The sequence below is a fragment of the Malania oleifera genome, chromosome 5 (assembly GCF_029873635.1).
Source record: "Malania oleifera isolate guangnan ecotype guangnan chromosome 5, ASM2987363v1, whole genome shotgun sequence".
NCBI classification, from domain to species: domain Eukaryota; kingdom Viridiplantae; phylum Streptophyta; class Magnoliopsida; order Santalales; family Ximeniaceae; genus Malania; species Malania oleifera.
This window is the reverse complement of record NC_080421.1, coordinates 64,381,485-64,395,879: the sequence shown is the minus strand read 5'-3', so window position 1 is coordinate 64,395,879 and position 14,395 is coordinate 64,381,485. Positions and strand designations below refer to the sequence as shown.

Below are 14,395 nucleotides of genomic sequence, written 5' to 3'. Positions count from 1 at the left end.
GCAGAGAGGAGAATCAAGGGAAGGATGGAGCCCGGCGAAAGATTCGGGTGGTCAGCAAGTTTTTTTTTTTTTTTTCGATTTTTTCCTTTGCCCCCGGCTGTGGCTTGAAGAGAAGAAAGGTCCCTTTATAAAAACTTTAGAAACCCTTAACCCCTCTCTTTGCCTTTTGGTTTTTTGTATCTTATTGGATTTTTTTTCTTTGGAATCATATATATTGATATATTACTATTCATGGTAATAAGGAGTTTAATATACTAATAATAAGGTAATAATAATAATAATATAATAAAGTGAATATAAAATAATATTAATAATAATAATAATAATAATAATAAATAACAAAATAAAATAAAAAACATAATATAACAATAATAATAGATAAATAATGGTGATAATAATAGCCCTTATAACAATAATATGAAATAATATATATTAAGTAATAGTAATAATCTAAATTACATCAATATATGAAAAATAAATAATACTAATGCAATATAAATAACAGTAATAATAAAATCTACTTATATCGACATGGGAAATAGTAACAATAATCATAAAATAAAATAGGATAATAAGTGTAAATAACCAACAACAAAATCATAATAATCAAATAATAATAATAATAATCATAATAATAAAATAATAATAATAATAATATAATAGTGAAAATAGGTAATGAGAATAACATAAATACAATGAGAAAGACCCCCTGTTTCACTTTGTTATCGCAAAAATAGGGTATCTTACAATATAGCATAAAAATCATTGAGAGAATTTTTCTAAAATTTTGAGAGCTCGTTCCTTTTCCTATAAGACACACGAACCGATTGCTCATCCCTGATATTCCTTTGCTAAACAAACTATTTGGTGAGAGGCAATTTTCAGTTATCTATATTGTTTGCACTGCACTTGCTAAACTCTCTTTGTTCTTGTCGAGTTAATCATTTTTTGTTTAGAATTTAGCTAACAAGTTTGTTTTACACCCCCGGTTCTCTCTAACAATCTTTGAATGTGAGAACACCTTGCGTACCAGTGAGTCTTTGCATCATTATTGCAAGAACGCATCAGCTTGCGTGTTGTTTATTGCGTAATAATCTATTCACAAGCTTACTGATTTTCAATTACTCTTGAGCAAATATTTTGAGAAAATCATTTCTGAGATTTTTTCTGTACTACTCTTGTTTGGAACTCTTTGAAACACACATCTGTGATTGAGTATATTGGGCGTGAGCACCGGGTGTAGTAAACCCGAGCTATAGGTCACGAAGGGTGACTTGCACCGGTGTAGGAACCTGAGCTATAGTTCACAAAGGGTGACGTGCAACAGGTGTAGGAACCCGAGCTATAGTGTATGCAGTAATAACGTCACAAAAACTCAAACATTAGTGAGACAAAGGATTGCTTGGATATGATCAAAATAATGCATGACAGAGAGGAGTATGACTAGAATGCGTCTTGTTTTTATCTATGCTGTCTACCTACGGTGGTGCCAGAACAGGGTGATATGTTTGCTACATGTTTCTATGGCAACGCAGAAAGTCTGTAATGAATAAGGAATGCCTGAATCTTTTCCCCCAGTGTTTCTGTATCATAACCGCATCTTTCAGCTTGGCTGTTTTGTGATAACTTGCCCATTGAATATATCTGTAACTGATCTTGGCTCAATTTCTTACTTCAATCCACCATGGGAACGATTGATGGCTTAAAAGAAACGCAATTAAATCTGCCCTGTTGAATGGATCTACAACCGATTGAACCCTATTGCTATGCAATTGGATAGGGGACATCTGACCGGATTTGACCTGACAAGTACCTCATTGAAATGCATCGGTAAAAGCTCTCAATTCATATAAGGCCACAACCCGCCTCTCCGGATCTGCTCATTTATCGATTGTACAACACCACATGTCCAATTTTCATGAAACTCCTGAACAGGGGATCCTAAGTCCATATTTGCTGATCATGCCGAAACAAGGAAGCATACTAGCGACCTTGTGATGCCCCTATTCTCGAACTAGGACAAGTTTTCTTTCTTTTTTTTTTTTTTTTTCTTTTTTGTTTGGCAAGAAAGATCCAAACCATGCAATTGTGACAATCCCTTCTACATCAAAAGAACATATGTGCAAAGATGACAAGTTTACCATCTTAATGGCAGTTCAAAGGGAAAACTTTAATAACCAGTATCAAAAAGGTCGAAACCTGAATGTTTAAGTTGTCAAGCTGGATCCTGATTTACTAATTTTTGCCCCTTTCGGTGATGACCCCCAAACATTTCTCTCCCTCCTTTTCGCCTTAGTGCTTGTTGTCCCCTGTAATATCCAAGTTGAACTATTGCCTCAGGTTCATTCATGTTTTTGATCTCTCAAGATGGTCTTTTAAGACTCAGGACGAACGTAAGCTTGGAATATAGTTTTCTGAAGAAGAGGGGAAACTGTGGCGCAAAACCCAACCATAATGACATTGTCTGCCCTCGTTTAAGTTGGGCACGTTGTTTTAGCTTTGACCGCACTTGTCCATATAAACAATTGCCTACGTACCTTTTCAGATCAGGTCATCTACGTAATTCAGACTCACATTTGAGTCCTGACAAATAATTTTGAGACAACAATGTATACCAATCTGGTCAGGACGTTCATTTGGACTGGACTTTCATGTGACTAGGAATTAGAGGCTATAGGGGTATGGGGAAGTAAAGAAAGAGTTAAATAGGCTCAAAATCAAGCACTTTTTTATCAAGGGTAAACTTGGTCAAAGATCACCTGTGTAGCAATGTTCCCTTACTGTCTTTCTCCTTTTTTTTTCTTTATCTTTCCATTTGCTTTTTAACCCTGCTCCCTTTTCCAGCTCAAGAAGGCTTGCAAGGAGACCTTTTTTTTTTTGTTTCTTTTGGGTAGCAAGAAAGATGGCCTGGCCACATTTCGGGTAGCCAATTGTTGTCTCTATGACTTGCCAGACCCTAAGACCAATACCGAATTAAATTTTGTGAACTGACTTGGAAAAAATACTGTTTAACATTCAGGCTCAACTTGGTTAACAAACGGTAAATCAATATTTGGTTCTTTTTAGGAAAATTGATCGGCCAATGATGGCCATCTATCATTTGATCAAAACATGAGTAATGAACAGTCATAAGATTTATGAAGCAAAACATCATCTTATTGAATTTCCTCAAGAGTTTACAGGGTTTCTAAGAAAAGTATTTTTTACCGCATCTGAGTTCGTGGGGTGCACCAGATCGGCTCCATCCATGTCTGATAACAATAGGGCACCTCCTGAAAATGCTTTCTTTACCACATACGGCCCTTCATAATTTGGGGTCCACTTACCTCGGGGGTCATTATGAATTGGTAAAATCTTTTTCAAGACTAGATCTCCTTCTTGAAACTGTCGAATACACACTTTCTTGTTAAAAGCTCTCATCATTCTCCTTTGGTACAACTGCCCATGAACTATAGCTGTCAACCTTTTTTCTTCAATTAGATTCAACTGGTCATATCTAGATTGCACCCATTGTGCTTCGGTTAACTCTGCTTCTTTTAAGACTCGTAACGATGGAATCTCAACTTCTATCGGAATTACGGCCTCCATTCCGTACACCAAAGAGAAAGGGGTAGCCCCTGTAGATGTTCGAACAGTGGTTCGATAGGCCAATAAAGCGAAAGGTAACTTCTCATGCCAATCTCTATAGGTCTCTGTCATTTTTTCCAAGATGCTTTTGATGTTCTTATTGGCTGCTTCCACTACTCCATTCATTTGAGGTCGATAGGGGGGCTGAATTTTGATGTTTGACCTTGAACTGATTGCACAATTTTGTCATGACCTCGTTGTTCAAGTTTTTGGCATTGTCTGATATTATCGTTTCTGGGATCCTATACCTGCAAATTAATTCTCTCCTGATAAAACGATTGATTACATTTTGAGTGACATTAGAGTATGATGCTGCTTCTACCCATTTTGTGAAGTAGTCAATGGCCACGAAAATGAATCGATGCCCATTACTGGCCTTCGGGGTTATCGGTCCGATCACATCCATGCCCCATGCTGCGAAAGGCCAAGGTGCAGATAAAACCTGGAGTTGAGTGGGTGGGACTTGTATGCGATCTCCATAGATTTGACACTTATGGCACTTTCGAACATATTCTATACAATCCCGTTCCATGGTTATCCAATAGTATCCACTCCTTAGGATTTTTCGGGCCAACGAGTGACCTCCCGCATGGGTCCCACAAACGCCGTCGTGTACTTCCTGTATGATTTGTCTTGCCTCTTGCAACTCCACGCACCGTAGGAGGGTCATATCATGGTTCCTTTTATACAATATCTCCCCATCTAAGAAGAATCCCATAGCTAGCCTCCTAATTGTCTTCCGGTCGTTATTAGAGGCTCCTATGGGATACTCCTTCCATTGAATGTATGTTTTGATATCATGAAACCATGGCTTTCCATCAGCTTCTTCCATCATTATACAATATGCTGGCTCCCTATGCATCCTTATTCGAATGGGTTCAATCTCTATTCCAGACTCAACCTTAAATAAAGCCGCCAATGTTGCTAGCGCATCAGGGATTAAGTTACTCTCTCTCGGTAAATGCGAAAAACTGATAGTATCGAATTCCTGCATCATTTCCTGAATGAACTCCTAATATGGTATTAATTTGGAATCCCGGGTTTCCCACTTTCCAGTCAACTGATAAATTACCAAAGCGGAATCTCCTTTTACAATCAATTTTTTAATGCCTCGGTCAATAGCTACCTGTAAGCCCAATACGCACGCTTCATACTCAGCTATATTATTGGTACACGGAAAGGTGAGTTTGGTTGTGACTGGGTAATATTTACCCTCTGGTGATATGAGTACAGCCCCTATTCCATGCCCCCATACGTTGGTTGCCCCGTCAAATAGATCATCCACCCAACATTACCTTCCTTTTCTTGATCAATTGAATCAATATCTTGATCCGGGAAGTCAAACTCCATGGATTGGTAATCATTAATGGCCCTATCAGCCAAATATTCTACTATAATGCTCCCTTTGATGGCTTTTCTCGTTACATATGTAATATCATATTCAGTCAACAGCATTTGCCAACGAGCCATCCGTCCTGTTACTGCAGGTTTCTCGAAAACATACTTAATTGGATCCATTTTAGAAATCAGCCATGTTGTGTAATACAGCGTGTATTGCCTTAATCTACTAACCACCCACACCAAAGCGCAACACGTCTTTTCCAGGTTAGAGTACCTAGATTCGTATTCTGTGAACTTTTTGCTTAGATAATAGATGGCGCGCTCCTTTCTTCCAGACTCATCGTGTTGTCCTAACACACACCCCATGGAATTCTCCGATACTACTAAGTACAATATAAGAGGCCTTCCAGGTACAGGGGGAACCAAAACTGGAGGGTTCAGTAGATATTCTTTTATTTTCTCAAAAGCATTCTGACAATCTTCACTCCATTTTTCGGGGTTATCCTTCTTCAGCAGCTTAAATATGGGCTCACAAGTAGCAATCAACTGAGATATAAATCGAGCTATGTAGTTTAATTGGCCTAGGAAACTCCTGACTTCTTTTTCGGTTTTGGGACTAGGCATTTCTCGAATAGCTTTTATTTCATCTGGGTCTACCTCAATCCCTTTCTCACTTACGATAAATCCCAAAAATTTTCCTGAAGAAGCTCTGAATGTACATTTTTCTAGATTTAATTTCAGTTTACATTTTCGTAGCCTTTTAAATAGCTTCCTTAAGTTCATCACGTGGCTATACTCATCCCGAGACTTAACAATCATGTCGTCCACATATACTTCTATCTTCTTATGCATCAAGTCGTGGAATAACGTTACCATGGCTCTCTGATAGGTTGCCCTTGCATTCTTTAAACCAAAGGGCATAACCTTGTAGCAAAAGGTCCCCCATAAGGTGATAAATGTGGTCTTCTCTTTATCTTCCGGGGCCATCTTAATTTGATTATATCCAGAAAATCCTTCCATGAATGAAAACAGGGCATGTCCCGCCGTATTGTCTACCAGCACATCTATGTGTGGAAGTGGGAAATTATCTTTAGGGCTAGCTTTATTCAAGTCTCGATAGTCAACACAGACTCTCACTTTTCCATTTTTCTTCATTATTGGAACTACATTGGCCATCCACTCTGGATATTTGGCTACTTCTAAAAAACCAACCTCAAACTGCTTCTGTACCTCTTCTTTTATTTTGATCAACATATCTGGGCGCATTCTCCTCAGTTTCTGTTTTACTAGTTTGGGTAAATGGGTATTTTATGTGTTACTAAGTCTGTATCCAAACCTGGCATGTCCTGATATGACCATCTTGGTATTTCTTCAGAAGGTTTATCATTTCGCATCTTTCTCTTCCTCCCAATAGTGCCCCGATTTTTACTTCTTTTGGTTCCTCATTAGTCCCCAAATTTATTGTGACCGTGGGGTCACTACTGGTTAAAGTTGGTTTTTCATCTGATTTCAACATTCTTTGCATTTCAGGTGATAAGTCGGTCTCCTCTTCTATTTCAGCTTCTAGGATTAAGTTTTGAAAGTTAACATCAATTTCTGGCTCTTGAATACTGGTATGATTATTTTCCCTATCCCTGCATAAAACAAAGGTAAACAATTCTTTGACAAATGACCCCATGATGCAATAAATGTGAAAGAAATGCATACTAGTTTTATTGATGAAAAAGACAAACGGTCCGAGGCAATAATGTCCACGGATTACAAAAAGAAAGCAAAACGAGCAAAAGCTATTACATGAAGTGAATTGGGTAATCAAAAGATGTCCAGTTATGAATTTCTGCTCCTGTAGTCAATGGGTAGATCCATCTACTTGAGTCATTCATGTGGTCTCCTGATTCCAAGGCCAATATGCTCATCTGTTTCATTTCTTCCTCAAGAGTGGCTTGATTGCCCTTTCGAAAGGTTTGATTCATTGGCGGGACTTCTACCCCCCATTTGGTACTCACTCTTCCTGTGCGCCTCTCGATTCGGAGTATTCTTTTCTCTTCTGCCTTCTTCTTATGGTCAGCTAAAGTAGGAGTATATCCGATGCCATATCTCTCATTCATGCCTTCTGGTAACAATGGTATTGCGATGCCCTGAAGATACTTCCCCAACCCTTTCCCTGGGAAAAACCCTGATTTAATCATTTCTGTAGCCACCATACGTGTGGAAGAAGAGATCCGAGGTTGAGGGATAAAAGATCCCTCCATTATAGTAATGACGTTGATGATCTCAAATGCTCGGAATGAATCTTCATGGGCTTCTTCAGCTGCTTCCACATAGGGAGTGGAAGAAGATTTAGTAATCATTATATTGGTTTCTCCATAAACACATACCAGTTTATCCCCTACTACAAATTTCACTCGCTGATGCAAAGAGGAGGGAACTGCCCCAGTATTATGTATCCAAGGCCTTCCCAAGAGACAACTGTATGAAGGTGTAATATCCATGACTTGAAAAGTGATATTGAAGGTTACGGGTCCAATCTGAATAGGGCTGTCAAGCGACCCTACTGACTCTCTTCATGTTCCATCGAAGGCACGCACCACCAAATTGTTTGTTGTCACATAAGAAGGATCAATGGGTAACCTTTGCAGTGTAGTCATTGGCATAACATTGAGGGATGACCCATTATCTATCAAGACTCGAGACATCATATGATCCTTACATTGGGTGGATATATGCAGCGCCTTGTTGTGCCCCTGGCCTTCTGGCGGAATTTCTTCATCAGTAAAGGTGATGTAGTTGGAGGCTGCCAGACTTCCGATCACATGATTGAATTTATCAACGCTGATATCTTGGGGAATGTAGGCTTGATTTAGGACTTTAAGTAACGCCTCCCGATGGGTCTCTGAATTTAGTAGTAGTGACAAAACAGATATGTGAGCCGGCATTTTCTTTAGTTGGTCCACAATGTTATACTCACTATGCTTTATTATCTTCAGGAATTCTTCGGCCTCTCCATTGGATATTGGACTTTTCACTGCCCTGTCTGGTTCCCCTGCATTTTTTCGATTTGCTTTAGAAAAACCTGGCATATACACCCTACCACTTCGAGTTATCCCTGCTATATTGCTGGTGCTTCCTTCGACATACGCTTTGCATTCATATTTCCAGGGTACTGCTTGGTTACTTTTGTATGGGAATGGCCTGGGAATAGAGATCACCAAGCGAGCTGGCGCTTCCTGTGTGGGAAGGGCCTTGTTCATGGTAGGTATGAATGGTTGATTAGCGCACTGATGATATACTGGCCTATTTTCCCCAACGACTGCAATCTCTCCACTTTTGCGGGTACAACCGATCTCTATAGACTTGTCATCCACCATCTTTTGCAAAAACATTCTAAAAGTTACACACTGTTTCACAGATCTTCCTTCCTTACTCTGACATAAACAAAGTACATTAGTGGGGCAAACGGCCTCCTTCCCTATCCGACCTGCTGCAATAAGTTCATTGATCACCCAATCTAAAGACATTTGTTCAAAATCCACTTCATTCGTCCCTTCTTCTATCATTCCGACATTGTTACCCCCATGATTGGGCAAAGGGTTCCCTTGAATTCCTGGTTGTTTATCATCAAATGCTAGCCATCTGGCTTCTCTTAGTGTTTGAACCTTATTTTTGAATGCCCAACAATGTTAAATAGTGTGCCCAGGAGTGTTAGCGTGATATGCACACTTGGCTTCGGGGTCATACCATTGCGGAAAAGGTGCCGTAATGACCGTTCCAGGAATGACTGAAACTAAGTTCCTTTCCATCAATTGTGGGAATAATTCTGAGTATGTCATTGGAATAGGATCTATCCTTCTCGTATTTCTCTGGATGCCCCTATCATGAGTTCGCACATTTGGTTGGGCGGGCATGGTCTCGGAAGGAACAACTTGGGGTCTACCTCCTGTATGAATTGTATGATTGACAGAGGGTTCGAAAACAAAATTCCTCCTAGCCCCTTGGCTATGCTCTCTTTGATATTGTTGTCTTTGAACCATCTGGACCTCTTCTTCCTTCTTCTTGCTTGTTCACTTCTTGCCTAGACCAGTCTCTGTACTAATACCTTTAGTTCTCCCGACTTTGATGGCCGTCTTGATCCTCTCTCCAGTAGAAACAATGTCCATGAAGTCATGGGGGGTTGCTCCTAAGAGATGCCCGAAGTAAGGATCTTTCAAGGTATTCACAAATAGGGAAATAGCCTCCCTGTCTTCCACCGGAGGATTAACTTGGACAGACATGTCCCTCCACCTATATGCATATTCTCTAAATGTTTCGGTGGGTTTCATTTACATACTCTGCAAGGTCATACGATCGGGTGCCATTTCTATAACATGGCGATATTGAGCTATGAAAGAATTAGCCAGATCTTTCCATGTGCGAATTCGAGCTCGATTTTGTTGAATATACCACCTGATAGCTGCCCTTGTCAAGCTATCTTGAAAGCAATGCATCATTAGTCTCTCATTATCGGAATGTGCAGCTATTTTTTGGCAATACAGGCGTAGGTGAGTTCGAGGACAATTAGTTCCATTAAATTTTTCAAAATCTGTCACTTTGAATTTCGGTGGCAGGGTGACCTTTGGCACGAGGCACAGATCATTGGCATCTACAGAGTCGAATGTATTGGATCCCTCAGTAGCTTTCAGGCGTTCCTCGAGTACGTCGTATCGACGTTCAGTTTCAGATCTGTTCATCCCCAGATCAGAAGCTACTAATGGGGGAGTCCCCACTACTGGAAACCCCTGTGCTAGTATATTAGGGATGAACAGGGGCATACTTGGCATTGAACCCTCCATGACGCCAGGTAGTGGAGCTGACGTTTGTCCACGCACTGGGGTAAATGCTGGAGGATGAGTGGGGTCCATATCTGTCTCCGGATCATTCTGCACTGCTTTTCCTTTGTTCGTCAACAATTCTAGGATCTTGCTCATTTTTTCATTCAATTCTTCTTGTCCTTGCTCTATGCCCAGGACTCTACCTTCCAACTGTTCACTCATTTCTTTTGCCCTTCTCCTGGTATTGTATTGATGCGTGATAGTCTCAATGTTGCTTGCTCAGATGAATTCTGTGGCTAGGCACTACAAACCAAAACTTTCCCTTTCTAGAACCGTGAATGCATAGGTATGAATGCATGAAATGCGATGGTCTTTTTAAGACATGTGTAAAATTCACAAATATAAAACATATGTATGCAGCCTAATGTACTTTAACCAAGGTTCATGGAAAAGATCATTCGTCATTGTAGAAAATAAAATCTGCTTTTCATTAATAGAATCCTTTCATACAATAACAAATCCAACCGAATATTAAATCAAAATCTGCTCATGATTGCACAATCTCTGTATTTTGCTGTGTCGTCTTTTTATGCAAAGCACGAAACTTGGCCTCCCAGTAGCCTGCTTTCGTTATGCACGGCTCCATCTTTTCCAGTACTTGATCATACTTGCTTCTCTGCTCATCCCCCTGCCTCTCCAACTCTTGTGTGTAGAGCGATTTCTTTTTAATTTCGGTATGGGCATCTTCTAACATTTGAGATTTCCGTTCAAGTGCTGCTCGAAGTCTTCGTCTTTCCTTCCTTAGAGCCACGACCTCTTCTTCTGATTGTATGTACCGAATCCTCTGTCGCTTGATTTCCTTGCAATAGACAGAGACTAGAGCCTCCTTTTGCTGATTCCCCACTTCTGCTCTTGCATCTCCCTTTTCTACAGGGCATGGATCCCCTTGTGGCTTCAATTGTGTGCATGCGCTTGATGATTTAACATGCTCAATAACGACTTCTGGGCTTCTTTTGAGTTGGGGGTTTACTCGGTTTTCCCGCCATACTTCATAATTTCCTTGGACTGTGGCAATTCCATCACCTGGACCTATTAGGTGCACATGTTTCCAAGCCACCATTGACTTTCTAATTTGATTTTGAGTGTCCCCTATTTCATATGCGAAGTCCGAGTCGGCTAATCCGTGAGTCATAGGCACAAACTGAGACGCTCCCACTTGCCTTCCTGCCATCAAAGGAGCGTATGCTATTCCTCCCCATGGACCTAATAACGGGACCCACGGGAAGTTTCCACATCGATACATCATGTTGGAATGGTTCATCCATGGCGCTTGCCAAACTAATCCCAACTCCCTCAGTTTGTGTAATTGTTCATTCCAGTTAGCCTTGCTCCATTGAATATTCTGCTGAGCCTCCTCAAACTCGGCTAAGGGGATTCGAAGAGCTGAAAAGGTGTTACGCTACCCCCCTTGGTTACTTGGCAGGTGACTGGCAAACCAAACATAGAGTAATGATACGCAACATTTCAGTCGCTCCTGACCCTTGCTCCTGCATTTGTTAAGAGATCGAAAGGTTTCTGTCAAAATCCCGAGAACCGGATTAGCCCCATTCTTTACTTGCACCACAAAAGAAATAGTGGATCTATCAATGGTCCCTAGTTCTTTGGGAAATATAATTAGGCCATATATGGCCAGTGCGAACAAATGTATCTGAACCTCTCACCTTTCTCTTCTTCCAATAACTCCTTCAAGCATTTCCAAGTGATCCTTTTGCTTTCCCCTGCTATTCGTTGGATCTTGACCCCAGCAAGGTTATACAATTCCCGTGCTAAAGAAATCCTGGAATCAGACACATAAGTACGGTAGGGTGATCGCTGTGTCATCAAATGCAGTAGCGAGGAGTACTCTTCAATTGTAGGAACCATGTCGATTCCATCTATCGTAAAACATGTGTACGGAGGATTCCAAAAGTCCACCAATGCCTTCACCATCTGAAGATTCACCGTTATGTGTAACAAGAAACCGATATGGCCATATAACTGTGAGAATTCCAAACGGCGTTGCGGGGTCCAATTCTTCCAGATAGTTTTTAGTTCCTCCCGGGAGTTTGACCGGGTATATAAGCACACTTTGGCAGGTAATTCCACTTTTGATTCTTCATTCAAGCTATCTCCCCACTGCTTTTGCTGTCTTTCAGAATACAACTGTACTACGGACTCGGTCTCCTGATAAACAACAGTGTCCTCCATAACTGAATCTGATCTCTTCCAGAAACCTTGGGAAAGTAAGTGGGATGCCTATATGGATGCAATGCGTTAGCAACATTATCATATAATTCAAAGCAGAAACTTAAGATGTAACTACCAACTTATCGGAGATGATTATGCCTGCATGTTTATGAGATTGAGCATGAGATGCATGATTATGAAATGTGTGAATGCATAAGTATTTAATGCATGACCATGGGATGCAATGTGTATTTATGTATGGGAGTACTTAGTGCAAAAATACATACAAATAGGATATGAACATATATGCAACCTATTGTGCGTGAAATTATGCATGAAAGCATGGATACAATGTAACCTAACTAACTACTTTGTCAGCATTCTAGGAAAAGTTCCACTAATGAGAGATTTCAAGATTACGACAATCATTGATGGGCCACAATTTCAATTCAATTCTTCTCTTAATCATTCTTTTCCTTGACGAAGGTTCATGTACCTCAGATTCTATGAAGGGTCAAATTATGATCTGAGGTTGGGATTGACCTAGGTTAGTCAACTCACTGGATTTGTTCAGTATGGGCTTGTGGAATTTAATGTGCACTTGGGCCTCAAGTATATTAAAATATGGGCTTCAATATATTTCATGATGGGATCAGGCCCTAGTTTTAAAAGGATTTGGGCTTGGATGGTTTAGAAAATATTGGCCCGGATTTTTAGGGTAATAGGGCCAAAGACCATTTTTGAAAACTGGGTTTGACCCCTTTTGGAAAATTAGTTCTGGGCCAAATTTTTACTTAGGAAAAGGTTGGGCCTATACTTGTTATTTCTCAAAAAAATTGGGCCCGAGTTATTTGAAAAGGGTTGGGCCGACCCATATTTTAAAATAGTAGGGCCAAGTGCTTCATTTTGAAAGGATGGGCCTTTGTCTCATTACTGGGCTTTTTCTGAATACTGGCTAAGTAGTATGTAAAAATGGATGCAAAATGTATGATATAATACAAAGTACAACATATATATATACTATACATGGAGAAGGATGTGGATCCTGTCCTGACCTAGGGTAGGTATGTATATACAAGATTTTTCATGGCCCTATCCTAGTTAAGGAAAAACTATAGACAAGTACGTGTGGGTAGGCTCTAATCCCTATTAACAAAAAGGTCCCCAATTTGAAATTTCATCCTCCCCCATAGGGGTCCGGACAAAACTCGCATTGAGCGGGGTGGTTTGCGGGTCCCATCAAGCTTAAGCTACGAAGGGACAAACGCTATTACACCCTTATTTAATCTTAGCAGGTAAAGCTCAGGTATAGAGCGTGAGAGTGTGTGAATTTAAATTTATCCTAATCCCGTTATCCCTATATTTATTCACATGCTATAAACAATATGGAAACAAGATATCTACTATCTACAAATAAGGAAACACAATATATGCAATTAATATGTTTATTCAAAAAAAGAAATTTGGAAACAAAATATTGTTAGTTAATATGCTTACCTAAAAAAAATTATGGAAGCAAAATATTTACGATTAGTATACAAAATATCTACTTATTCAAAATATCTTACAATTAATATGCTCTATTCAGCATATTTAGAAACAAAATATCTACAATTAATATTCACACAATTAGGAAACAAAATATTTTTAATTAAGTAGGGTTATTTGTAAATTATGGAAGCAAAATATTTACAATTAATCAAGGTTATTTATGAATTACAATATTCACAAAATAAGGAGTAATTAAAAGATTTAATAAATTTGAACTTGGGATAATTTTTAATTAATTAATGGCTCGACTCTCTAAAATCCCCAGCGGAGTCGCCAAGCTGTCGCGACGTCCCGGGAGCTCGTGTGCCCTGGGCGGCGAACTAAAAATCATTTTAATATTTTCAGGAAAAATATGGTGTAGGAGTCGCCACTAACCTTTAGTGCGGTTAGAACACATGATTACTACCCCGTTAGGGGTAGAATCGGTCTACATTACTAGAGTTGGAGTCGGGAGTTCGGTTATGCGAGGGGAAGGTACAAGCACCCCCTACGCGCCCGTTCTTACGAACGGTACCTAATTAATTTGAAATTATCCCTAAGTTAATCTAATAATTCTTAAAATTACTCCTTTTTATGAATTTATAAATACATGTAAAAAAATAAATAAGTAAAATAATAAATAAATAAAGCTAATATATACATATATGTTCCCTCAGAGCTTAGGGTACGTGATGCCCGAGGGCTCATACCCCCGCAATAAAATCATAGGGATAATAATTAAGAAAATACACTCCCAAAATTTTGAAATTATATAAAATTTTTATAGGAAAATACTAGTATGGGAGGTTTTAATATATATTAATAAGATAATAAACTAAGAAATTAAATTACCATAATACATG

The 14,395-nt window shown here is 39.5% G+C and overlaps 1 protein-coding gene across 1 annotated transcript; it reads right to left on the bottom strand.

Moving 5' to 3' along the window:
* Nucleotides 1-7,532: 7,532 nt before the first annotated feature.
* On the bottom strand, nucleotides 7,533-9,287 carry LOC131155990 (uncharacterized). The gene is made up of 3 exons (XM_058109446.1): nucleotides 9,065-9,287; nucleotides 8,733-8,905; nucleotides 7,533-8,624 (listed from the first exon to the last, which is right to left on the bottom strand). Exons 1-3 carry the CDS (start codon nucleotides 9,285-9,287, stop codon nucleotides 7,533-7,535), a joined length of 1,488 nt encoding a protein of 495 aa, XP_057965429.1.
* Nucleotides 9,288-14,395: the final 5,108 nt, after the last annotated feature.

What these genes read in the sequence shown, in the direction of transcription:
- LOC131155990 (XM_058109446.1), bottom strand. Translation starts at nt 9,287, where the DNA reads ATGAAACCCACCGAAACATTTAGAGAATATGCATATAGGTGGAGGGAC. An exon ending in CAAAGTCGGGAGAACTAAAG is followed by an intron (nt 8,906 to 9,064) that starts GTATTAGTACAG and finishes CAATTCATACAG; the next exon opens with GAGGTAGACCCCAAGTTGTT. An exon ending in TTTCAGTCATTCCTGGAACG is followed by an intron (nt 8,625 to 8,732) that starts GTCATTACGGCA and finishes TTCAAAAATAAG; the next exon opens with GTTCAAACACTAAGAGAAGC.